Source organism: Blennius ocellaris (assembly GCF_963422515.1).
Source record: "Blennius ocellaris genome assembly, chromosome: 3".
NCBI classification, from domain to species: Eukaryota; Metazoa; Chordata; class Actinopteri; order Blenniiformes; family Blenniidae; genus Blennius; species Blennius ocellaris.
The window spans coordinates 13,135,775-13,149,618 of NC_137652.1; the positions used below are offsets into that span (position 1 = coordinate 13,135,775).

Here is a 13,844-nt window from a genome sequence, read left to right on the forward strand (position 1 = left end):
TAAAGGTCTTTTCACAAATGTGTCAACCGTGTAGCTCAATTAGAAAGTGAACTCCCAGAGTCAGGAGGAAAAGTGGAGAGGTTCCAAATCCGAGATGCTTCAAGTCCAGAGTGAAGTGTCAACAGTCGGTGATGATTTAATGTGCCATGTCATCTGCTGCAGTCTGTTTGGTCCATTGTGTCAATGGAGTGTCTACAAGGAGATTTGAGAGCACTTCATGTTTCTGTGTACTGACAAGTTTTATAGAAATGCTGATTTCCCTTTTCCAGCAGGACATTACACTTGTGCATAGTGCCAAAACTCCTCAAACTGATTTGCTGACAATGACATTACTGGGCCTGATTGGTGGACTTACTGGCCTGAGCTGAACTCTACAGGAAATCTACGACACCTTGTCAAGAAGATGAGAAATGCTGGAGCCACGTAACAGATGAGCTGAAGGCCGAACTGATGATGCAGTAACTCAAACACGAGGACCAAGAATGGAGCCAGAAAAAAATGGCATTTCTTTTCTGTATTATAAGTCATTTGTTGAACTTTTCTGTACAGTGAGATCTGGATGTGTTGTTCTCATAAGCTAGTATGACCAGAAATATGAAACTAGAAAATTGAAGGTTGTTTGTTGGAGGAACTGATCCCACCTGACAAAAACAGGTTTTTACAATGTTCCTTTGTTCAAACCACTATATGTTTTAATTTGTGACTCTTATGGGCTCCTGGCTTTATAAAGAGATGCTTTCATCAGTCCATTTACTATATTGCTTAATCAGGCCAAAACAGAGAGTCACACACGCTCACATGTATGGGCAATTAAGACTCATTTTTAAATGAACCTCAAAGGCATGCTTTAGCTCTGCTGGAGTTGAAACCCTGAAAAAAAACCTATGCATGCACAATGACAACAGGCGTGCTCCACATGAAAAAAAAACCCTCAAGCTCAACCTAAACTCCAACCGGGGACCCTCTCTGTGCGGCCTGCATGCATTTTGTGAATTATAGATCTAAAATCTCTGAAAACTTCACTGTTTCAAATAAATTATGCGTGTAAAGCTCTTCTTTGATTTTCTCTCTTTTTTTTTTTACTTGCACGGGTATACCCAGTGGCAAATATGCAGTGTGTACAGACAGGTTTAAATTTCTGAAATTCTACACTAAAAGCCATTCAGTCTCTTGAGTTTCCGGTGTGTTTTGTGATGAACTGAAGAGTTTAATGTCAAATAAAAGGTAAAAGACACAATGTCCCCTCAGAGCAGTTTATATCCAGCAAGGGTATTGATTTTACAACTCTCAAAAAAATACTGTGCAGTACACTGTACAGGATATGAAACACCATTTCTCCAAAGGATGTCCCTTCATTTGCTTGTTATATTGAAGAGGGAGCAACACAACACATCCACCAAGGATACAGCACGTGAATCCCATAAGTAAAAAAAAAAAAACCCCATTCAATCCATTAAGTGACACCTCGTGCACTACGATAAGGGACATTGTTGTTATAAAAGAGATCAATCCCATTTGGATGATAAAGGCAGTAAAATGGATTTTTGGTGTTAAAAGAGACGGATGGCCTCAATTGCTGTGAGAAAAATGACCCCCAACAGCGTCACTGAGCTCCCAAATGAAGCTGTTGAGGCAAAGCATTCATATCTTTTTCTGCATTTTGTCACTTGCCTGAAGATTAAAAAAAGAAAGAAAGAAAAGACGAATTTCTATAAAAGGCAAACACTACAAGTGTGAGGGTTAGTATGTTTTTAAAACTTATTGAGCTATACACCTGTTCAGTGTTGTGACTTCTTTATGCGCAATCTCACTAAATATTCAATTTATCCTGTATCCCCTGCTGGCTGTGTGCAATGATCAGTGATCAGAGAACAATAATGTTTGAAGTTTTTAATGTCAAAGTCAAACTTTTACATGATTCATCTTCATACCAAACCATTCGTTGACCGCTCCTCCAGTTTCTCCTCATAGCAAATGCAATTAGTTCATTAGGTAATTACAGGTAGGGAACGGCAAAAAAACTGAACGGAAAATAAAAACAAAAACCAGAGCCAGTCCCTTAACAAAAAAAAACAAAAACAAAAACAAACCAGACAAGAAAAAACAAGTTTTTTTTCTTCTCATTTTTCTTTTTCTCAAGTGCAGATTTGAACCTTAAGCATGCCATCATCTTGTTATGGTTTTCAGTTGTCTGTTCTACAGTGTAGTTTAATCTGTACATGAATAGAGGAACAGCAGAAGGGGGCAACAGGTCGACGGTGTCCACTGCAGAGTCTGTTTTCAAAAAGGTCTTGATTAGTGGGAAGCTGATGTTAGATGTGACGCTCCTCCCTGTCTCCCCTCTGAATGTCGCAGTAGACTGAAATATACTAGTTTTTAAACGTGCAGTATAAAAAAAAAAGGACACACCCACACAGATTCATGTACATCAAGTTCCCTTAAATCCAGATTTGAGGGTTCTAAAGGTGCCATCAGGGGAACTGCCATAAAACAGCAGTTTGAAGAAATGTCTGCCACTTCCAAGAAGCAGAGCTGCATCAGGAATCTGTTTCCAGTTCGCTCAGACTGAGTTCTCCATGGGTCCTTTGTGACCGACATGTATCTCCACTCTTTGCTGTAGAACAAGCACTTGTCTTTTTTCTTTTGTTTTAATCTCCCAACAAAGGCGCATGATGCAAGATAATGTGATTGTTTTCATCGGTCACCTTATCAGTGTTGCCTCCAATAGCAGACTTGAACTTCTTTGTATCCTCAGCAGTCCTTCAAAAACAGAGTGTGGCGAACAGCCATGTTTGGGAGGGTGGGGGGGTTAATGACAGCATATGGGAGTAAATACATCAGTGGGCTTGATTAACAGAGTTGTAAAGTTGAAAGTATATACAGGTATATAAACCGCAGAGCATGTCCCATCTTAAATACGACGGTAAAAGGTAAGAAGGTGTCACGATAGATGCTGCTTTTTTTTTTTTTTGTTATACCATTCAGTCAAGCAGCAGCAGTGTGACTGGGTTAAACACTGTGGCACACCTGAGATTTTTTTTTTTTTAACTTCTCATAAGAGGGATGTCACGTTCGCCTCATCTGAACCACATCATCCCCCAAAAATTTAAGAGACACATTTACTGGCAAATTCCAGCAGTGTTACATTCGCCTATCCAGACATTAATGAGATCAGTGCAGATCAAGGGAGAAGAACAGAGGAGAAAGGAAACTCATTAAGACCATAGGGACGACCTAACCCTATTATCCCTATCACACTACGGAGCCACACACTGATGATGGGAATTAAGATGTGTTGGCCTCGATCCACACCCACTCCTTAGCCCAATGCAGCAGAGTGTGTCGGAAGTCGTGCAGTAGCTGTTGGGAAGGACAAATGTGAAGGAGTCTGTTATCTGTGCAGTTCGGCACAGCAGTATGGGCGTGTTCAGGTCAGCACTGCGTGGTGAAACAGGTCGCAGCTCAACTCTGCGCTCCCCGCAACATTGTCTTTTTTTAATTTTTTATCAGCCTCGGGCATCCTTCACGCTAGCTCTGGGAAGTGGAAAGTGAGAGAAAGGGTCCAAGGTTACTCCAAACTCACTCCACAATAAAGAAATAACATGTTTATTCATCCACTGAAGCAAACTCCCTTGCTGCCATCATTATCTCCATTTCCCCATAAGCACACACCGAGTACGGATGTATCCAAATAGGCGTGGTATCTAAAAAAGCGTGGCTTAAAAAAGAGAAAAAAAGTTAGCATTATCTTCCTTTCATGCAGTCTCTTTTTCCTTTCCTTTTTTTTCCAAGAGAAATTAGAGAAATTTGGTTTTTCTATGAGTCCTACTTACAGTGTGTATGCAGAAAGTCTCCTACTTCCACATCGTCTATCAGTACTTACAGTAGATGGCATTGAAATTCCCTTTAATGTAGCCTCACACATCAGTCAAAGATGAGTAATCATTTAAATACATTTCATGTTTAAATACTGGCTGGAGGGGAGCAGGCAAAATGCTACAGCTAATTCAATGAGGCAATATGTTAAAAAGAAACTATGAATAAAAAGACATACACACATAGTGCATATGAACTGCGCATTGTGTATATCTTAATATGTATCAATCAGCGTTGTGTGTGTGTGTCTGAGTTGTGTCTGCTCAGTTATTATGTATTAGAGTTAATGCAGTTTATTAAATACTTTATGTTACACAGCCACTGAATCATGTCACAAACTGTGGCCCAAAGCATGTTCACATTCTGTAAATGCACCGTACATGTTTACATGCTAAGGTCTGTGTGTGTGTGTGTGTGTGTGTGTGTGTGTGTGTGTGTGTGTGTGTGTGTGTGTGTGTGTGTGTGTGTGTGTGTTGATGTGTTTGCAAGAACACTTATCGTACATGAACATTGCTAAGATACTGTATAGATGTATAATGAAGTCAGCACCTCAGTCTAGTCTGGAACAGTGGACAGCAGCAAAGACTTAAATGCTGCTGCTCCATCAAATACACACATACAGTATATACATACAGACCGAGTCTGTCGAAAATTAATAAACAGGTATTTTCACACATGGTGGAGTACTGCGGCACTACTGACACTCTATGAGAACCTTGTATTCTGAATAGTTACATTTGATCGTTGTAAAAAAAAAAAGAAGTCTTTGTTTTCACATTGTTGCTGTTTGTTCTGAATCATGTACGTCTTTAAAAGAACAAAACCTGATGTTTAGTATCAGGATTTTTTTTCTAGTTCATAACTGTACAGTGACCACACTTGGTTGTACTCATTATTCTGTTTAAGATCCTCCTGGGATTAGCAGTTTGATAGGTTAATAACCCCCCCCCCCCTTTCTTGTGTTATGATACAGTTGATTAAGCATTAGAAAGTTTGATTGGCTTGAATAAGATCCAAATAACTCAATCAAAGACCCGTTACTTCTCGTTATCTGTTTTCAGTGGATGAAACCTCAGTGGTGTTTTTCAGCAGATGGTTCACCGGTTGAGTTCAGCTCTGGCCTGCTGTAGCCTTAGTTTCATATTCACCCTCGCATTTATAGCATCAGGATTCATACAGTCTTGATCTCTTGCTTCTTTCTTCTTCACACAGATTCCTCTGTTGCAAAGGGTCAGGCATGCATTGGATCCAGGTAAAAAGAAGAGAGGATTGTCCTCCTCCACATGGACATTGTAGGATTTTTGCCTGTAGGTAACTTTTACGAGTGGATAAAAAAAAAAAAAAAATGTTTTCTTTTCTTTTTTTTTAAAAAAGTACTCCCAGCCAGAGCTCTGAAAACAGTTGATCCACTCTGCTCGAGTTTTAGTGCCTATAAATATTACTCAGAATCCAAAAGTTCCAGTTTGATATTAACTTTCCGAGAACATCTTTCTTGAAATCTGCTCACATCTTCATCGATTAAAAGTCAGTGCGGATGTCTTGTCAGTGAAGTTTCAACCTTCGCTCTTTTTTGTTTGAAAAAAAAAAAAAAAAAAAAAAAAAAATGGCGATCGTACAGTGGCGATTGCTCCACTGCAAGGCCATCACAGGTAGACTTCACGGCGTGACAACGTGAGGCAGGATGTGGTCTTGTAGTCCCCCCCTGTCCGCGTCAGTGGTATGACTTCAGCGGGGTTCTGGCCTTCTCCTCCTTCCTCCTCTTGCTGGCGCCTCCCAAAGCCTGCGCTGCTAAACGTGTCATAGGAAGCCGAAGTCATCTTGCGATTTAGAAGGTTGCGGTTGTGATCGCCCATGTTCCTGTTGCGGTCTCCTCTGCCCAGGGTGCCGAGGGGATCCCCGTTAACTAAAGGTAATCTCTGACCTTCACCGCTGACGACCACCCCTGGCTCGGAGCTCCCTGCACTGCCGGCGCTTTCACTGTCGCTCTCGTGGTCGTTACCGCGCAGATTGTTGTTGTCATCTCCCGGTGCGAAGGTCGAAAGTCGTGGAGGGTCGCTGCCATGGCGCTGCCGCTGCCGTGGCGAAGCACGGACCGGCATCCAGCATGTGTCAGAGTGTCCGAACTCATCACACTCCCTGGTGCACTTTCCTGTTAGAGCCACATCTGGAAGCTGCCTGGCATCTGGATCGACAAGAACGGTGAAAAGAAGACAAAACATTTAAAAAAATGTTATGCTGATGTTGCTGCCTTCATTTATTGTTTTTGAGCATGAATGCCACCCGGCAAACTTTCTAACTGGAATAGAACTGAAGCAGCTGCAGTTTTACGGAGTACACTACGCCACCAAGAAGCCATGAAAAGACAGTTAAACAAAAGGTGCCGCAGAAGAGATGGGGGGAACATTGGATGAGGAAGACAAGAGAAAGAAAAATAGGTCAAAAAGAAAAAAAAAGGGATGAGACTAAGGTTATAAAGGAGGGGGTAGAATACGAAGGGAACAAGAAAGGAAGAAAAATGCTGTCTGAGCAAAATGAAAATCGCTGACTTCTAATGAGTGTTTTAAAAAAAAAAAAAGTTCAGCATTACATGAAAGGTGAAAAGAAGAGGTCAGACCAAAGGTTTATCGATGCCAAAGACGTCATAATTACTGGTAGTTTCAATGGCAAGTGGGACTTTCTTTCCATAAAAGAAAAGATTAATATTTGTTGTTTCCCAGGGGAGCAGTTCAATTGGTCGAGACTAAATGTTAATGCCATGCAGGGTCAAAAGTTACAGTGGTCATATATGGAAACAGGTCATTCATGAGTCAATAGAGGAAAGGTTAAGCTACAATTAAATTGATGGAAGTGATGGTAAATATGACTTTCCAATCATTTGCAAAGTGACTATGTTACAGAGATTCAGTTAGAAAACCCCATTGGTATCTAGTGCCCACATGAAAACAACACTAGCATTAAGTTTGATTTTGTAAATCGAGTTTTTCTGGAATTTCACAGTGTTGCAGTTATATTCTGAATCACATTTCTGTGCAGCAGTCGCAGAGGCAGTAAATTCATGTAAAACCAAACAAGCTCATAATTATGCAGTATAATTATAACAACACAATGACTTCTCTGTTCAGTTCCTCTCTCCATCTGACCGTGACAAAAATGTATTAAAGTTCCACAAAATCCTCAAGATTTCACACGCTGGTTAAATTGAAGCATTTAACCAGAAGAGCACAAACTGAGAGCGCAAGAAATAGTCAGTCACCAAGGTTACAATGACCTTGGTGTGTTGCCACTGTTGTTGCTGCATTGGCATGACCGTACACAGCGGCAAGAGATACAAAAAGATTTAAAAAATCAATAAATAAAAAAAATAAATTTCTGTTTCTTGTCATCCTTGACAAAGACTGTGGAAAAAAGGGTAAAACACTATTTTTTTGTAAAAGCGAGGCTCAGGACAAGGCCACAGATGAGCCTTTGGCACAACAGATTGCCACACATCAGTGTCTCTAAAAGAAAAAAAAAAATCCTTCACATAATACACAGAACAGAAGCTCTCACACATACAATATGTGCAGAGCATGCGTGTACACGTACGTGGGACCCCTGCTTTATTGTATAAAACACATTCCCATTTTGTTGTGGAAAGAAAAGACTCCAGAGACCTTGACAGCAAGTCAGGGTTCCAATAAATCTATTTGTGTCAAGCATGTGCATCCGGGTGTGTGTGTGTGTGTGTGTGTGTGTGTGTGTGTGTGTGTGTGTGTGTGTGTGTGTGTGTGTGTGTGTGTGTGTGTGTGTGTGTGTGTGTGTGTGTGCGTGGCCTTGTATTTTTCACTTTTCTCACTAGAAAGTGAGGACACCTATACAGTTAGGCCACACAGGATATATATGAGAGTTTTCAGACTATAGGTTAGAGTTAGGTTTAAAGTAAGGCACTAGGTTGTGATGATTAATAATAGAGAACACAACAATTAATGAAAAGGTCCAACAAAGATAGGACTGCAAGTTTGTGTGTGATCCAAAAATTTATACAATTCACACAACAAAAAAAAAAGAGACTAAAATGCGTGTCCAGTGAACTCCACTGGCCATATGCTATATCAGTGGAATATTGTGTGTACCATTCTCCACGTGCTCCTCTTCCCCAACGCTGCCCTCCGGTGTGGTCCGCTCGTAGCCCTCCTCGGGAAGTGGCAGGGATCCCAAACGTGGCCCAGTTGAACTCTTGCTGCTTGGGGTCTCCGAGTCCTCCAGGCCACTGTCATAGCAACCGCCATCCTGGGGTTGGCTCACCACGGAGAAGGTCACCCGGCGAAGGGTCCCCTACAGGGAACACACACACACACACACACACATGCACAATATGGGATTAATCATCCAAGATTCCTAATCTGAGTTTCTAAATCTGAGGATTAGGCTGTTGGGCAGGGGTCTGCAAAGACATACTGGGATTATCTGATCATGTTCGCCTTGATTATGGGCTTAGCTGCGACAATGCGGGGTAATAGTCATCAACGAATCACGGCAGTCTTTCAAAGTTTTCAGTTGGTTTTTAATCCCAGTTTAGATTAATGCTGCTGGACATGGCTGATGTTTACAACCCTCCTGGCCTGCCCAGAGCCACTTCTCATCTGGAGTGGTGCCTAAGAGCAGCAGCTGGGTAACATGGACTCCAGCCTCAACGCCACCATCTTAGTGAATGATATGAATTCATATGTTGACTGATGTCACATGATTTTATGAAGACAAGAAATGCCAGCAATGTAAATCCAGAGGAAATAAAGTTAAATCTTTGTATTTTAACTTCATTGACGACTGACATTATTATTAGTTTTGTTTGTCTTAGTATATGGTTGTGGATTTCTTCAACACAAGAAACACGATTAAAATAATCTCATTAAATAATCTACCTATAATGTCAATCCACACCCATTTTCCAAGTTATTGCGGCTGAGAGCCGTTTGTAATCCCAACTGATGACAGGTGAAAGCCAGGAGCACATAAAGAAAGGTTTTGTGGGAAAGAGGATCATCCTTCACTCTTGATATTTTATTTTGGCCTGAAGATTACCGGTCAAACTGTTGTTTTTCCCTGTGATGATTTGGGACTTGTGCAGTGTCTACCTTACATTTGCTGATAGTCCGCTGGGATTGGCTTGAGTCCCGATGAACTGAAGTTGGATACAGTGGTAGAAGATGGAGGAATGGATGCTTTCAGTGAGGTAAGTTAAGGTTGTTGGATAATTTTCCCTACTTTTTGTTCATTTTAGCCTGAGGCTACAGCTGTCTGTTGTTTTTTTCCCCCCTTTAATTGATGTTTTGAGTTTTGACTACTTTGACCTAATTCAAAATGAAGCTTGCTTGAATTCACAGTTTCTCTGGGATCCTGCTTTAAAAGCTTTCTGCTTTCTAAACCTTTCAAAGTTTTACTTTAGTTTCTTCTGGTGGTGGTAACACAAAGAGGCTAACAGAATGCTATGTAAAACTTAATTGGATGGTTACCAAAGTAAATATATAAAGATGACAGGCTTCTATTTGTGAAGCCTGAACTGCAGCCAGGAGCCTGTTAAAAGCAAGTCCTCACTCATCACTGTGAACACAGACCAGCAACAGAGCGTCACAATCCTGCAGTGGAAGTCTTTTCATCAATGAGTTACGTCATTCAGACAAACTGAGCATCTCACCTGCTGTGACTTTGACTCATAAATCACCTCAGTCTAGTTCGCAGAGTGGTTTTCACTTTGCCGTGGGAAAAAAAAAAAAAAAGACTAATAAGTCCACGCTGAGAGAACATCTCAGAGTTAAATAACTCTGTCTGGCCCGAAGGGATCATACTGCACCAGGAAGCCCTTTTCTATACAACACCCCACCAATCTCCTCTCATATTCATTTATCTGCTCACAAAATTACAACCCTTTCAATCTACATCGACTTTGAAACATGCAGCGTGAAGAGAGAACGTGAGGAAGCAGAAGGAAGAAACAGATTAGGGAGGAACATTTTTTTTGGCTCTGAGCGACACCTCCGGATAATCTGGAAGGAACTGATGGACAGCTGAAATAAAAGGCAAGGCTCCACCATTTCCTCTTAATGCAGAGGGAAGAGAAACATTTGAACAGTTCACCTAATGAACAGGCGCGGAAAGAGAAAAGATGAACACAGTGAAATTAATTAGGCAGAAGGGGGAAATTAACGGAGCACTTGTTTCTTCTGCCTCTCCTTAACAACATTCAGATGAAAGGGGGGATGAGAGAAAGTGACTCAGACAGCAGGGATGGCAACTACAAGCACGGCAGAGAAAGAAGACGATATTAAGAGTCTAGTGGAAAGCCAGCAGTTCTTGGAATCTCGGTGGCTTCATTTTAACTCTCCACAGAGAGAGAGCGATGTATTTTTAGAGCATTAGCTTAGATGAAGTCCAACCTCTTTTCCACTTCTTCAGACAAGGGGCAAACGCTGAAAGGAAAAGGGGAACTGGGTGAAATTATATCAGAGAGAGAATCAGGATAACAATCTTTTTTGTTGTCTTGTCAGGGGGAAAAAAAGAAAAATGCGTGATATCACCATAATCTTTTTTTTTCCTCTGAGATCAGAGATGTCAGCATCACAAATATTTCTTTTATTTTTCGTGACTTAGCCGGCTGTCAAAACAGCTTTCCTTAGATCATTGAAAAATAAAAACTCCACATCATGGCACCACTTGTTTTCATGATCACAAAATAATCATTTCATGATGATAGTGATGCAAAATTATAATTATTTCTGATGACAAAAAAAGAGATAAATGATGTCTTCAAACACTGCTCTTCTTTAGCCTTGTGTTCAATGGATATGAAGAGAGGGGGAAAAAAGGAAAGAAAATTAAATTACTAAGAAGTGGGGATTATTGTCAGACCCATTTTGTGCGTCTCTTGTATTACCATGACATTACTGTCACAGAGCTAAGCGTACAATTTTTCCAATATATGCTCAGCAATGTCTGAAGAAACCAAGGTCATTTAACAACAGTTGGAGCAGTTCTCAAGGTATTTCAAGACTTTTTCAAATAACAACAACAAAAAAAATCATTTGTACAATTTCAAAAGAGCTTTTAAGCCATGTAACGCCACAATTTATTTATGAGCTTTTTTCATTTATGCTGTGGTGGAAAAAGTTAAGTGTTATTTAGCTTGTGGCAAAAACTAAAAAGATACTTGTCATACTCAAATAACTTTAAAAAGCTGTTAATTTTCCTATTTGTGCAACAAAATCTTGTCAAGTATTTAATCTCGGAAGTCAAACATACAATTGGTGATGGTGAAAAATGTAATGAACGCAATAAACAGCTTTAAGCAAAAGTGGCTTGAGTGAAAAGCTGTTGCTACTCACAATGGCAGTGTAACCACGTTGATGTTTCGCATGTTATTATGCAGTAACATTTGTCAGTTCAGCACTGAGCAGCTGACACTGATGGCAGTACAAATGCATGCAGACATTCAGTCATGAACTGAAGTGTCAGGGAAATCCAAAGGCTGGGGATAGATGGCACTTGATGAAACATCAGGGAGGCATATGTGGATCGGATTTATAACAACCCATCCAGTTGAGTTGTTAAAACTACAAAAAGGAAGTGAGTGAATCATAAAAGTAATTCATGATTAGCAGAAGATTAGGTTAAAACCTCACACATAATGGATAACGTTTTGGATGAAACCACTAAAAGGCTTTTAATTTCAGCCCTTACACACCTTTTGAGACAGAAAGATGTGACAAGAAACATTAAAATGTGCTGAAAATGATCAACGAGTTACACGTTGTACAGTTCCTTTTTAAAAAAAAAATGAAATTCATTATAATTTACACTAAAAAGTTTGAGATTCAAAAAAGAAAGAGATTCACGAATAATTGCAACACAAATAAGCAGAGGCAAAATAGCGGAAGATGCAGACAGCAGCAGACAACTTTAATAATGGAATAAGCTCATTCTGATTTATGGCTTCTTATGTATTACATGAATCATGGCTACACACTGATCTTAGCATTAGTGACAGTGGCCATCTTTCAAATTGCTGTAAAATGGACTGTTGTTACAGAATTGATGGAGTAAACAGTTATTTAGTAAAATAGTAACTGCCAACACAACTGTTTTGGTAGAGTCATTGTGCAGTAAAGAGAGAGACTCCAGACCGGCAGTGCTAGAATAACAAGACAGTCCAGTGTTTATAACACTGTTGTTAATATGTTAATATTAATGGGTTGTTACTGCAAAACCCAGAGGTGATGACAAAAAAAAAAATGTAACACACTACTATAAAAAGTAAAATCAAAACTTCTGAACATCTGAGAGGGAACTTTTCTGATGTTATTTAGAAGTAGTGCTGTGAGATGGCTATGGCATAATTTGCACGAATAAAATGGAATTGAACTGAACTAAGACTGTATATAATCACAGCAGTATTTATTGTTTATACTGTGCATTTTCAATCAATACAATGAATTGGCTGAATGGAATATATCACCGGTTAATTACATCTCGTCTCTGCACATGTGGGCACATTCATTATTTTAATTCCTTTAATTGATTTGTATTTTTTTTCTGGCAGACTTTCTATTTTATTCGAATTAGCGCAATTCAAAGTAAAAAAAAAGTAGTCTTTAAATGAATGGCATTTTTCTGATACTTATCCGAGATGTATTCACAAAAGACAATAAATAAACAGGATAGAGATGGTGTAAAATTGCTGATTACCTTTAATCAGACACTGCAATCTTATAACAGAATAATTATAATGTTTGCTAAACTTGGCTGCAAAACAATCAATGTAGAGACCGATTTAAACAGGTTAATTACACAGTGAGATCAGTAAATATGTGATAAGGGAACGTGTGGAGTGAGTCCAAGTCGTTAATGTACCGGTACTTCCGAGACCATTTCATTAACATGCTAACTTCATTAACCTGATTTGTCCTGTTATTACTCAATTTAGTCTAGAGCATAAAAATTGGTGCGCTGCAACTTCGAAACAAGGACCAAACGATGCGTCGTCTGCATAGTTTTGGATGCCGTTCAAAACTTGGGGATGGTAGGTTAAAGCAGGCACAGTTGTAGATATGTCGTTAGTTAGTCTGACTTCAGTCATCATTTCAATCCATGCAGGAGATGTTGACATTATTCATATTGAGCAATGAGCTGTGCTGCTTAAGTGACTGAAAACATTGAAGGTTTTGAAAAGACCTGGATGAAAGTATACATGTAACACTCAGAGGTGTGAATGTAATACACAGTAGAAACTATCCAGGGATCAGTGAGCATATGATTGTAGAAATCCTGCTCCTGAGGGCAGGATTTGATTGACAAAGTATGAGTTGCTGGTATTGAAGTTTTGGTGCCGGTAGCTTTGTCTGTGTGTTCTCGAACAGACTTCATCTGTTCAGCCATGATTTCATCTAATTCAATTTCCCCTATAACACTCGTTCTGGTCAGAGGAGCCCCCCCCCCCCCCGTTCATTCCTTCATCCCGATAATTTTATTTTCTATCCCCCCTTCCCCACTCTCTTTTTTCCTCAGCCAATCCTGCAGTCAACTCTGCTTTTCACAGCTCTCACTCTCTCCTCTTTTCTCTGGCCCTCCCTCGCACGTCCTCCGTCCTCCCCCCTCCCCCCAACATCCTTTCTTCTCTTTGCCAGTCAGCTTTATGATGTGGCGATCGATGATGTGTCCTTGACCTCGTTATGAGTCCCTCTCCACTTCCCCACAGCAGGCTTTATTGACCCATAACTCCCTTACACTCTCTAACCCCCTTTCCCCCGTTTCTCTCATCCTTTTCTATCTCAGCCTTTAACTCATAGACGAAACCGTTATTCTTATATTTGGCCAAATCTCATGTTTCTAGTTATCTTTTGGTCGTTACACTATCTGGTTTCCCCATTTCTTCCTATCAATGTTATCTCACTTTTGTACTATTTAACGCATACACTCGGAAACCATTTAGAAATCTT

At 40.1% G+C, this 13,844-nt stretch overlaps 1 protein-coding gene across 1 annotated transcript in view; it reads right to left on the reverse strand.

Moving 5' to 3' along the window:
• Positions 1 to 5,519: 5,519 nt before the first annotated feature.
• The window catches only part of pcdh7a (protocadherin 7a), a gene marked incomplete at its 3' end in the record, with an annotated part of 38,991 nt that continues 30,666 nt past the window's right edge, over positions 5,520 to 13,844 (reverse strand). Inside the window, exons 4-5 of the mRNA XM_080518997.1 lie at positions 7,989 to 8,187; positions 5,520 to 6,058 (exon numbers count right to left, since the gene is read on the reverse strand). Coding sequence (XP_080375123.1) covers positions 5,520 to 6,058; positions 7,989 to 8,187 — 738 coding nt within the window. The remainder of the gene's footprint in view (positions 6,059 to 7,988; positions 8,188 to 13,844) is intronic.